The 13,550-nt window shown below is 43.2% G+C and overlaps 1 protein-coding gene across 2 annotated transcripts; it reads right to left on the reverse strand.

Annotated features, from left to right (window-relative positions):
* Positions 1 to 4,628: 4,628 nt before the first annotated feature.
* Positions 4,629 to 10,806, reverse strand: LOC147449320 (glucan endo-1,3-beta-glucosidase 3-like). 2 transcript variants are annotated; one of them, XM_086521797.1, is made up of 4 exons: positions 10,578 to 10,806; positions 8,466 to 9,722; positions 7,489 to 7,516; positions 4,629 to 5,101 (listed from the first exon to the last, which is right to left on the reverse strand). In XM_086521797.1, the coding sequence occupies exons 1-4, from the start codon at positions 10,663 to 10,665 to the stop codon at positions 4,912 to 4,914; spliced, it is 1,563 nt and encodes a 520-aa protein (XP_086377923.1). In that variant the 5' UTR covers positions 10,666 to 10,806; the 3' UTR covers positions 4,629 to 4,911. The 2 variants fall into 2 exon arrangements, with proteins under 2 accessions (XP_086377923.1, XP_086377922.1); XM_086521796.1 differs by having other exon boundaries at positions 4,629 to 5,104; positions 10,578 to 10,804.
* Positions 10,807 to 13,550: the final 2,744 nt, after the last annotated feature.

Genomic DNA, 13,550 nt, shown 5'->3' on the forward strand with positions numbered 1-13,550 from the left:
TGCTGTCATATACTAGAGACAGTAATGTAAGCTCACACGACATTTATGACACTTTGTTTCCTCTTTTCAGTGGCGGAAATACGAATGTAAGTTCCAATGAGGGAAATGTACAGCCTATGGGGGTTTCTGAAAATGTTTTAGATCAGCCTATTACTGATGCAGATGTACATGATGTACTTGATAAGGAAAGGGCTAAAAATGAGCAGGCTAGAGGTATGCCAAAATGGTTGGTGCACACTTTGCTTGACAGAAAATTGGATGCACCTTTGTCTAGTCGTACTCGTTCAGGCTCTCGCCGTGCATCTTATGCATCAGATTGTTATGCTTTGGCTGTGTCTAGCTTACATGATGTTGAGGAGCCTCTGACTTTTGATGAAGCACATAATTCGGAAAATTGGATGGCTGCCATCATGCAATCAGAATATGATGCACTTATAGAAAATGACACATGGACTTTATGTGATTTGCCTTCTGGCAAAAAGGCCATTGGTACGAAGTGGGTTTACAAGTTGAAACGCAAGCCGGATGGTGAGATTGATCGCCATAAAGCTCGACTTGTTGCAAAGGGTTATGCACAGCAAAAAGGCATAGATTATGAAGAGACTTTTGCTCTCACTTTTCGTATGACTACTGTGCGTTTTCTATGTGCATTGGCAGCTCATTTTGGTTGGGATGTACATCAATCAGACATTGTTACTGCTTTCTTGAATGGTGACATATTTGAGGAAGTTTATGTAACGCAGCCTCGCGGTTTTGTCATAAAAGGACAAGAGGACAAAGTGTGCAAATGTAACAAGGCTTTGTATGGGTTAAAGCAATCTCCTTGTGCTTGGTATGAGAAAGCTGACACTCATTTGGTTAAACGAGGCTTTCGTAACAGTCCAACAGAAAGCACATTGTATGTAAAGCGTGAGGATGTATTTCTCATTGTGGTTCTTTATGTCAATGATTTGCTGATCACTGGACCAAATGAGAGACATATTGCTGAATTTAAGGCTGATTTGAATGCTACTTTCAAGATGAAAGATTTGGGGCTGTTGCATCATTATTTGGGTATACAGTTTAAGCAGTGTGATGGTGGTATTGCCTTGTGTCAGAAAAGTTACATAGAGACATTGCTATGTAAGTTTGGACTTGAGGATTGCAAACCTATTGCCACTCCCATGGAAACAGGTTTGAAGTTGAGTCTACATGATGCTGGTGATCCTGCTGATGTCACTCTTTACCAAACTCCTGTTGGTTGCCTCATTTATGTATGCAACATGAGGCTGGATATTCAGTTTGCAGTCTCACAGGTCAGCAGATTTATGCATAGCCCAGGGTCTAAGCATTGGCAGGCTGTCAAGAGGATTTTCCGCTACCTTAGTGGCACTTTACATCTTGGCTTGTTTTATCCCAAGGGGGGATCATTGCCGCCAGACTTACATGCTTTTTCGGACTCATATTGGGCTGGTTGTTTTGACACGCGAGTGTCCACAAGTGGTTTTTGTTGCATGCTTGGCAGTTCATGTTTATCATGGTTGAGCAAGAAGCAACCCACTGTGGCCACTTCGAGTTGTGAGGCTGAGTACATGGCAGTCTTCACAGCTACGGTTGAGTGTGTATGGCTCAGACGCCTTATGGCTGATTTGGGTGTTGGATAGGACACTGCCAACACTATCTACACTGACAGTCAGAGCGCATTGGCAATTGCGAGGAACCGAGTTTTTCATGCTCACACAAAGCACATTGAGGTGCATTACCACTATGTCAGGGAGAGGCTCTCAGCAGGAGAGATCAGCTTGGCTTATGTGCCAACACAGGACAACCTTGCAGATCTTTTCACAAAGGCATTGTCTCGTGAGAAGCTTGAAGCTTTCCGCAAAGCTTTGGGCTTACTCCCCTTTGTGGACTGATCCTGTCCTCAGGGCATGGCACTTCCCTTTACTCATGTGCCAGCTCTCGTTCACCGCATCACTCCAGGGGGGATTTGTTACCATATACATGTGGTAGTGATGTGTGTGAACACACTAGGACCGCCGGGGCATTTTTTCCCTCTTTAGGAGGTTTTTTCCCCCGTGCATTGTATATACGCCCATCACTCTAGGGCTATCTATCTTTCCATTGCACACTAAGTAACACACTCTCTATTGTGTGCCTTGAGCTTCCTTCATCTTCTCCAAGCTGTGTGTGTTTCTCTGCAACCCTAATTCCAACACTCCCTTCTTGACTTCCAAGCAAAGCGGTCCTCGCCCCTAGCAGAACCACCCACCCACGCACCCCCCCCTCTCCAAGCGCAATGATCTGTACCAGCAACCCTCCATTGGTTTGGACATGTATGCAGTCTCATCACTCACCTACAGTTCATTGCCTTGCTTCACACGACCTTGTTTCTACCTACGACTCCTGTGACCTTTGCCCCCTACACCCTCTGGGACCATTTTCGTCCGCTCTATTGCCTGCAAGGAAAAAAATACACACACACACACACACACACACACACACACACCCTATGTAGTTGCAAGGGAAAAAACAGACATCCCCACATAGCAACGAGCTTTTGGCACAAGAAAATGTCTCTGTCATTCTCGACTCATCTCAATAAGCACAAAAAATCTCTCTATCTCCACTCATGATGACGCATGTCATTTTCTTCTCTCTCTCCCTTCCTCTATCTCCTCCACATGCTTTGTTTTCCCATTGCTTTCCATGTTGACACCCTCCTTTCTTTCCTTTTCCTTTCGTAGTAGCATCTTCCTTGATTCTCTTTTAAAAAATGAGTTTAGAATCGTAGCAACATACCTATTCAAAACATTTGTTGTCACAATAAAGTATTAGATAATGGAAAAAAACATAAAAGTGAACTATTTAGATTACAACATATTCCAAAAGATTAAAAAATGATGCATGACAAAACACTTGGAAGCATTGTAAGAAATTGAAAAAAAAAAACAAATTAAAATTGGATGGGAAAGATTGTGTGTGATCCAATGTCCCTTTTTAAAGAGGGAGGTAAACAAATGTCAACATCCTCTCACAAAGACCTGCAAAAATTAGTAAAAAAGAAATTTTGTCATTATTAGCTTGCTATGTGGCACTAATCTGCTATGTGGCATTAATCTGCGAACTTTACCATGGTCAAGAGATGCACCCAAAATTCAACCCTTTATTAGCTTGCTATGTGGCACTAATCTGCGAACTATGTGACACTAATCTGTGAACTTTATCCCATGATCAAGAGATGCACCCAAAATTCAACCCTTTATCAAGAGATGTCTAGGTTTTGTTAAGTAGCATCTCTTGGGTGCATCTTACACCACAATAAAGATGCTACTTAACAAAACCTAGACAAAGCTTTATATCAACATTGTCATATTAGAAAGACTATGCAACCCCTTGTGAGTTCCAATATTCAATGGCCCTCTATAAAGAGAGAGGTACACAAATGTCAACACCTCTCACAAAGACTTGATAAAATATTTATTAAAAAAATTGCCATGTGGTACTAATCTGTAAGCTTTATCCAATTATCTACAACTGCACCAAAAATCCAACACTTTACTAAGGACTCCTTATGTAGTCCAAAAACACCCTTCTAGCAAAAAAACCACATGTTTGCCCTTTCACATTCATAGGGACTATCTTAATGGCATGGTTTTTTATCATACTGCTACTAGAGTTGTCAAACATATGAGAATGGAAAACCCTGGGATTTCAAACATATGAAAATGGAATACATGCGAGAAAGACACATCAATCGATCAATATCAGAAAATGTAGAGTGCATCCATCACATGAAAACCCATTTCATGCATAAAGACAAAGGCTTTGCAACCTCAAGTGAGAAAGACATGCCCTTTAATCATTTCATGAGAGATATTATTCATTGGTAGGATATAATTTTCAATTGCTAGTCCCAATTTTTTGCCTACATAAGCTTGTAAATGAGAGCCACATGGCAAGTTAGTGATGACAAACTTTGTTTTCGTCCTATTTCTTGGAAGAGGGCCCCTGACTAAGCATCATCTAATGTAAATGTAGGCCATTGTGAGAGGTAGATGGCATTTGTTTCACTAATTCATAGATAAAGAGAGGGATTAAGTAGTGGGACACTCACTCTTTTCCATCCTATGATGTAGGCCATTGTGACATTTCTTCATAGTTCACATCCATGGTAGGACACGTGGAAGAATATTTTGTAACACCGTGTACGCGCACATGCGTGGGGATTTTTTGGGGGGGGGGGGGGAGAGAGAGAGAGAGAGAGAGAGAGAGAGAGAGAGAGAGATCCTTTACTCTTTTTTTTTTTTGGCAAGGGGGGGGGAGGGGGGCCCAATAAGAAGTTCTGGATAAATTCTCCCAATAATTTCCACATTGGGACTTACCTCAGCATCATGAGCTTCTATGAGGGAGGCACCGTATGCCTAGCTAGGTACGATTGGGGGCAGGGGACCGCCAGCCCGGTGGGGGGCCGGTGGTTCCCTGCCCCCAATCGTACTTAGCTAGGTATGCGATGCCTCTCGAGCAGAAGTTCATGATGTTATGCATTGTATGGAAAACACTGAAAAAGACTATGTTTTCCTACATGAGAAAATTTCTAGATCTTCTTGTGTGTGTGTGGGGGGGGGGGGGGGGGGGGGGGGGGGGGATTATTACACCAAAAATTTCTCCCTTTTTTTCCCAAAAATCATTCAAATGAGCAGGTAGAATCAGCTGTGTCATTCACAATATATGTCATGTGCTAGGGTTATAGGCAAAGCGGCCACACCCTTGCCGCCGCCGCAACCTCCAATGCATGCTGGCCCCCAAGGAATTCTCGTGTTACAAAGGCAAAAAGATCCAGAATGTCCATGCGCAAGAGAAGGTGGTTAATGATTTAAGCCGCAAAAAATGTGGACAATTCTGAGGTTATATTTAACAAAAGGAGAGCCATCAAAATTGGGAGGAGAGGGCCATCACAAAGAGAAGGGAAAAGAGTGTGAAGAGGATATGGAGGAGAGAGAGGGTGGCATTTTGGTGGTGGATAGAGGAAGAGGAGGTGTCGTTGGAGTTGGTTAAGTTGCTATTCGGCATCGTTGAATTTGCGGTGCCGTTGGTGCGAGTGTTCGAGGTGCTGTTGGCGCTGCTGCAAACATACACCCATCAATAGTGAGACACTAACTTCCAACATGGTCAAATCATTCATTCAGAGAGAGAGAGAGAGAGAGAGAGAGAGAGAGAGAGAGAGATGAGTATACATGCACCAATATAAATGAGTATTTTAAGATTGCCTCTCTTTCCTCCCTTTTTAGGTTACTTTTGTCCTTACTAATAATTTAAATTAATTCTACCTAACATAGAAATTTTTCAAATGCCCCCTACCTCTCCTCTCTAAGGCTTCTTCAAGAAAGCCAAAAAGTGTGTGTGTGTGTGTGTGTGTGTGTGTGTGTGTGTGTGTAAAGTCTCATGAGAATGAGAGAGAGAGAGAGAGATTTGCAAAATACACCCATAGCTCTACAATGTGGGCAGACAGGCCTAAACCATCTATACAATACTCATCAAGGAAAGCAAAAGGACATTGGGACCCTCACCCAATAAAAGCTATTGTATCTAGCAAAGGACAAAAGTGGGACAAAGTGTCCTATGTACAGTGTGAAATTTCTACTTTTTCCTTATTCCTTCCTGAGAGTGTAAGATATTGTAAATGGGTTCACACACATCTTAAGATTCCAGTATATGAATGGCCCAGCAAGGGCTCACAAAGCACTGAGGAAGAAAACTGTAATTACTATTTTAAAGAATTCTCACATCCCCATAGAAGAAGATGCCTTCATCTCTTCCCTCAATCCACTACAGTACTCACATATCCAGGTATGCAGAGAAAAGAGAAGTTTTGAACTTCGTAGGAGTAATCCCAAGAGGCCTCAACGCAATCCCAAGCGGCCTCAACGATATCGATAGAACTGAAAATTCCCGGTTCTAAACTCACTTAATTTTCATTTCCAAGATCAATACTTGGGGCAATCTAGTTATAAACTCCTATAATAAAGATCTTATAGATGTGTGATCCCTAGGACCGGTTGTCGGATTATTTTGCCATATACAATTGAGACCGTGTCTCTCCCAAGGCCTTTTTTAAAAACCCATTTCCCAATTTGGCATATAATTTTCTACAATGGTAAGAACAGATGAGAGAGAGAGAGAGAGAGAGAGAGCATGCTCAGAGAGTCTAAGCAGGCTCTGCGCGCACGCACGCACGCGAATGACATCTATGGGACATCACCCGAAAAGAGAGGTGCCTTTTCAAAACCCCTTCAGTTGAGCCCCTTTGATAGATTTCCATATTTCAAACGAGCAAGAGAGCTCGGAGCACCGATGGCAGCCACAGTAAGGGAGCTGAACATTTAAGAAGGCACAGCACAATGGAAGGCACAAATGCAGCTTATGTGCCGAGGGTGTTTTTATTCATGCTCAAGGCATACATGGCGGGAAATACCCCAATCCCATCAGGCAATCCTTTTAACCCTAGCCTGAACAGATCAACTAAAACTCAATGTTTCATTCGATACAGACTTGGTATGGAAGTTTGTTAGCCTCTTTCCCTAAAACTCCATGTAAAATATAACAAAATGAAGGTGTAACATAAGGTACCTCACAAAATGTAGGATAATAAAAGGTACCTACCCCCAATTAATAATCAAGTAAACTGGGCCCAATGTTCTAAACTAGCTGCAAAAGATGCACTTAAGGCTCTTTCGCAAGAAATTGAATCCTAGAGCATCAAACAAAGGCCATGCATTCGTAGACCATGCATGGTAAATTCCATGTTCTATTGCAAATAATACACTTGCAGCCATGAAAGCTCATAGGAGATTTCAAAGCTATATGGTGTATGCGCCCAACACTATATAGGATACTTACCAGGGCATATCCAGCGAGGTCTAGGAGCAAAAAGGGTGCATCCCTCTTGGCCTTGTCCATAAGTGTGTGGGGCGACTCTAGTGATTCCCTGACGTAACCTCCGGGTGGCGTGACTAACAAAGGGGACGTGAAAGACCTGACTCGTGGCTCTTTTCCCCTTGCCGGCTTGCCAGCTCTAGCCTGAAAAAGGAAAAGATATAAAGGATGTAGGATACTCACATGATACTTTCGCGAGCATTGGTAGCTATGAGACTTGCTACACTCATTCTACGATCTCTCACTTGCCAGCATTACATCTGGCTAATACTACACTCATTGCACACCCCTTTGCTTGCTACTGATGTCCTTCTAGCACTGTATTTGAAAATGTATCACCAGAAAGTAGCTCTAGAATTGCCTGGACATTACGAGCATGATAATGAATAGAATCTTGTCGTCTTAGTGTGAGATGTGGATGCATGTGAGAAGCCATCAGAGATGGCCGGTCAACATTGTGAAGCACACCAAAAATATCATGTATGTAAGTTTTACTACGTTAAAAAGCTGAGATCGCCGAGTAACAAATTAATGAAACGGCATTGAGAAGGTCAAAAGTAAAAAATCGCATACCTTCCTGGAAAGATGCAAACACCATTACCTGAAAACACCCAATAAGCCATCAGTTAGTAACAAAGTGCAGTAGATTAGGATAAAATATTACTTCAAGAAAGCTATAGTTCTAGCATACACAAGCTGGCAAAAGAAAACGCCATCTACAGAAAAACGTAATGGCAAGAATGTGACATAGACGTAATGGCAAGCATGGAACTATGTCACATAACTAGTTTACGTACAGGTAGTGCTGCTCAACAAGGCATATAGCAAAAGAATAGATCAATGAGATTAAGGCAACCTTAGAGCTACTTCTTCAATAAAAAAAAACCTCTCATGTTGTATTACACCATAAAAGGATCATACCAAGGTCACCAAATTGCTCATGGAAAAGCCTGGTTAAGTCACCTTAAAAACCCCACAATGAAGAATTTTCCCATTGATTTCTATAGGTGATTTTATTAGCATTAATCAGGCATGCAACAAAGCTGAATGACCAGCTACCATAACAAGACAGATAGGACCTGTAGGCAATAAACAAGAAAATTTGAACACAACTACATGCTAATTATGTGACACCTACATATCCACAACACCCCAATCCCCTAGTAAGCATACGCCAATCTGCAAATTTCACCCGCATGCACTCCTCATATCCAGGAAAACCCCAGATGCTCCTATGAAAGAAATCCAGGAAAACCCCAAATGCTCCTACGAAAGAAATACAAGTTCTAGACTCATGCTACTCATCCACAAGATGTAACCATCAGCTGCATCAGGATGGGCATGACTAAAATTTCCAACATCTCTTTAACGACATCAGAAGCGAAGAGGACAAAAAGTTGAAAAGAAAAAGAAACTGTGATGTGAGAAAAACGCAAAAAAGAGGCAGGCGAAAGGGATTAGGAGTTCAATTATGCTATCACCATTAAAAACACATGAAGCAAAACAAGAAACAAAGTACAAACCGAAACATGCAGGGTATGAATACTTACTAGGATTAGTTGTCGACACCGTGGCCACCCCATTGAAATCACAGCTTCCCACTACCCTGTTGTTATTCTGGTAGTAGCTGTCAAATGCAAAGGACGCATGAGCTTCAACCGTATCAGGTTCATAGCACAGCTGGCCCGGTTGAATTTCAGAGCAATTGGATCGTCCAATCCCACACGCCCAATCCAACGCAATTTGCAATGCATCCGGGTCTGCACCCACCTTTGCAACACAATAGAGTTGTGTTGTCGTATCATTTGCAAGAAGTGGCCCTGAATTGCTGAGCCTCAGCAAATAGACTGGTAGTAAAGTTGAAGCATTGAACAGCCCATAGTTCCTAGCCGCGGCTGAACCAATCTTCAAATCCTCATTGAAAAGCTCCAGGATATAGGTGCTGATGGTGGTCCGGGGTCTCTTTGGTGTCCCTGTGTTATTAAGTATGTGCGCAACAAGATTGCTTACAAAGATAGAAGCGTTCTCACTTGTTGCTTCTTTGTCAGAGCTGTCACCATTGGAAGGCCACCCTGCTTCAGAGACAACTATGGGGATACTACTATGGTTCAGCTGCGCGAGTGCGAAGAAGCATGCGTCGAGAACAGCATCGAAGAGATTGCGGTATTGATAAAGTGTATTCGAATCTGTGACAACATTACCTGGTGTGATGGGATTCAGCAGCGCATAGTCGAGAAGAATGATTCCATTGCTGTTCTTGTATATGTCGTAGCAATAGACATTGAGCATGAAAAATGATCCCGTTGAGGAGATGAAGTCGAGCAGCGGAAGAAGAACAGGCGATGTCCATGTCTTGTTGAAGTAAGCTTGAGAGGGAGGGAATGAGTCCAAGATAATGGAGGGGTCATGCGTTGTAGAGATTTTGATGTTGGATGACAAATTTGAAGCTAAAAGAGCCGTGCGCAAGAACTTCATAGCGGGGACTAACACAAGGGCAGCATTGGGATCTGTCGTAAGCACCTCAGTACCTACGCAGATAGCTGTTATGTTGGTTGCCGGTAAGTAAGCAAGCACATTTGTCTTTACCCAATTGGCTGCCGTTGCATTCGACTCCCCAACACTCAAAAGCTGTGTGTTTGGCACCGTAACCATCACCTGAATACCTGTGTTTGCCAATGCTTTTAATATGGTAGCATTGGCATCATATAACCTTACATTGGTTATTGATTGCCGCCTCAGCAGGTCCACTACTTGGGCTGCTGAAGGAGATGCAGAGAACTGCGTTCCATAGTTTATCCCCACAAAACCTTCAAAGACAAGCGGATAGGGGTTTAATCATCAAACCAACGCATTTGCTTCACACACTGATACATTCACAAATACACATACATCACCCTTGCAGCTTCACATTGAAACAAGCACGGTCACAACATGCAGGTGCGCTAACTTGAAAGTCCACTGCCCAAGCATATAAAAGCAGACATTGTGTTCAAAAAACAGTAGTGCGCATCAATCCCGTCGATATGCGTGGGTGTGTGCACACACACACACACACACACACACACACACAAATGCACAGCCCCAAGCATAGAAAAGCACATTCGAAAATCAGTAGCGCCTGTCATCCCACAGATGAGAATGTGCATGCACACACACACTTTCCCAGCTTTAGAATACGCCCAATAGCATACACATGACGGAAATCTATAAGATAGCCCAGCACAGCGTTTTTGCCTCTCCAAAACATGTAGTACGCAGCCTCACTCATTTAGACCATCATCTTCAGCTCATTCCTCGTTGAGACCATCACCCTCAGCTCATTGAAATTGGTAGAGGAGAGCTCAATTAGTCAAGTTCAGGGGGCCTCATCAAGCAGAGGGTTTGTATGCACACAAGCATTCAAACATCCCCACCATCATACTGGCCAAAATGGAGTCATACAATGGCAAACCAGCTGTTGAAAGCACACAGAGTCGTACTCACAGCACACAGACACGCACACACACCCACACACAGAGCATAAGTCCATGCTAGCCTCAATTGAACCTTTTGCTTGCTGAAAGCACACACATTTCTCAGAGAGAAGCACGTGCACGCGCACACACACACACAAACAGACGTAACTTCCACAGAGAATCGAAGAATTCATGGCGATCACTAACCTTCGGAAAGGGCTGTGAGGGAGGCGCAGATGAGAAGAAGGAGAGATGGAGCAGCCGAAATGCATACTGAATTGGGGTGAGGCGGCATGGCGACCTCGAGGCTCGAAGAGAAGGGCTCACAGAGGCATCCTAAGCTTAAGAATAAGCCTCATTACTTCTCTGCGTGTCTCGATAAACCAACTGCAGAAGAAAACCAGCTGCCTGGGGAGAAGCGTAAAGAGTGCACAAAGGAAAAGGAGCATCGTGTGAACGGAACAATTTTTGTTTTCAATTCTCATTCTAAGAGCTCGGCCCCATGAATCCATGATGTCTCACAACTTAGTGACAATGGGACCATGCTTTTTTTATGAAACTTGAAAACCTACACTTCGAGTTAAATGGATTTTTTTTTTTTGTTTTGCAAAACTCGCAATGGTGAGTGGATTATATTGATAGATCCAAACAATTACATATTCTCGCCATGCTCGGGGCGAGCCATAACCACTTAAATTGATCATAGATACATCGGATGATGGGAAGCCACCCCATGACTATGTATGAGCCCATACTTTCACATTTGCATGTCCGTTATTGCGGCACCCAAGGTCCTTTTCCACTCTTTTGAGCTCCTTTGCTTTCCAATGGCGATGATCGTTACCGTACTTTCTTGGACTATCTCCGTGAACTTAGCTACTTTCAAGGAGTTCTCGAAGATCCGACAGTTCCTTGCCTTCCAAACGTGTTTGAAGTAGCAATACCTCAAAATTTGTGTAGCAATGAGCAGTGTATGGCTCTTAAACGCCTTCCCTCCCAAGAAGAGATCATTTTTGAAAAATCATATTTTACAGGTCTTTTGGACCAATTTGCAGACCTTGCCTACCAGACCACAGATCATTGGACACTCCTTGAATAGGTGAGAGAGGTCTTCACAAGAAGTTCTGCATTCCGATCATCTTTTTGGACCAATTCCCCTAGCAAGGACCTTTATTCGAATAGGCATGGATCCCCATAGCACCTTCCATAAGAAAACCTTCATCCCAAGCAACCATTGAGGGTGCCATATGTTCTTCACGACCATCTCCCACCTTGACCCTCGTCAGTTTTTGCCCCACTACTTGTTGAGCGGGGAGAACGAATCTTCAGAAGTCATAAGGGTGAGATACACATCCTTAGTTTGTGGTGTTAAAAAATGTATACTGACATGCCAATGCCAAGCTTTCCACTCGAACTTGGATTCATAGTCCGGAAGAGTTAGATGGACTATACTTGAATGTTTCTCACCTTCAATTTTGTAGATAGGATCACAGTGCACACTATACCTAGGATTTGGCTCAAGGATAGGGAAAGAAGTAGCGCAATCCTGCTCCCTCACACCATATTCACGACAGGTACAACATATGGCTCTAACAAAGGTAATGCATGATTGTTTAGCTTTTACAAAAGTTTGTATGCGGTATTAGAGAGTGGACATTGCTATAATCAAAGCCAATGGAGTTGTGCTTACTAACCATATGCACATCAAAGTTGACGATGCAGAAGCGATGAACAAAGGAGAGAACCACGAGAGAGAGAGAGAGAGAGAGAGAGAGAGAGAGAGAGAGAGAGAGAGAGAGAAATGAAATGATATATTGTCTTCAAAAAGGCCAAAGTGACCTATGAGACAAAAGAGTTTACAATGGTGAATCTAATACAATGTCTGTGTAAAAGACTGAAAATTGAAAACTGAAAAACTGAAACTGTACTGAGCTAAAGTGAAATGGAACAAAGAGAAATGGGATGAAATGAGATAAAATGAAAGACTGAGATGTTGAATCAAGATCCTATCCTATGATATCCAGCATCGGTCTTTGGCGGAGCTCATCAATGTCCTCCTCAATGAGTACTCTGATTGGGTGTCTCCCATGTCGTGCCAGAATAGTCTGGACCCTCTGATGCAGTCTCCATCGATGTCTCAATGACCCTGGCAGCCGTGGGCGTCTGTTCTACATGCCCTAGATACATGAGTACTCTGATTGGGTGTCTCCCAAGTTCAAAGACCCTCTGAATTAGTGTAGCTCTCGTAGAGGTGGACTCTGAAGTCTATTGTGATACTTGCTCATCTAAATGTCGTGCATGTAGTCTGAAAAAATCAATGATCTCCCTCTTTGAGTGTCTCCTACTGCCTGGTCTCCTCAAAAGGCTCTCCCTATGTCTGTGTAGCTCCAATAAAAATAGCCCAAGGCATCTCTGATCTTGATATCTCATAACTTTGGCCAGTGGTCCAAAACCTTCTCTGAATAGGCAGTGGAAACGGCCTCGTATCTCATAGTAGACTGGGCAGTGACAGATGTGATGTAACTCTATCTTTGGCTCTATATGGCATAGCTGGTAAATCTTGGCCTCTGCTGGTACTCCTCTAAATCTACCAGCCTCGATCTCTAACAGATGTGATGATGTGTGCATATGTCCAATAGCACATCGTAATCCATCGGATAGATGAGTGTCCATGTAGGCGGGTCCGATCATAAAACCATCCTCTGTAAGCTCAAGGAGATGCTCTCTGTAGAAAGCCATCTTCGCGTCAAGCACACGCATACGCTGTATCCATGTCCTCCTAGTGTCTAACTAAGTCAAGTCTTGTCTAATGAGCTGAGTGATCTCGTTCCGTGTGAGAGACAAGGAGGGTGCATCCAATGAAAACTAAAAAAGGGGTAATCTATCCATGTCAAAACCATGCAGCTTGAACCAAGCTGTCATCTGTGCATACCACCAAGAGGTGTCTTTCTGCAAGGCAAGCTATCGAGAAGACTCCAAAGCTAGATGGGCATATCTGTCTCTGGGGAGATCCCAGATATTGTGCATAAAAGAAACGGATCTGGTAAGTGTCTCGATGACCAGTGGTAGAGCAGTGAGCTCTGCACGGATAATCTCCTGTGGTATAGAGGGCTTGGCCCTAATCATCTGAGAAATCATAGAAAACAGAGGCCTCTCCATGCACTTCCATCCATCAGTATT

This window comes from Adiantum capillus-veneris, chromosome 10, assembly GCF_014529385.1.
Source record: "Adiantum capillus-veneris isolate H3 chromosome 10, ASM1452938v2, whole genome shotgun sequence".
NCBI classification, from domain to species: domain Eukaryota; kingdom Viridiplantae; phylum Streptophyta; class Polypodiopsida; order Polypodiales; family Pteridaceae; genus Adiantum; species Adiantum capillus-veneris.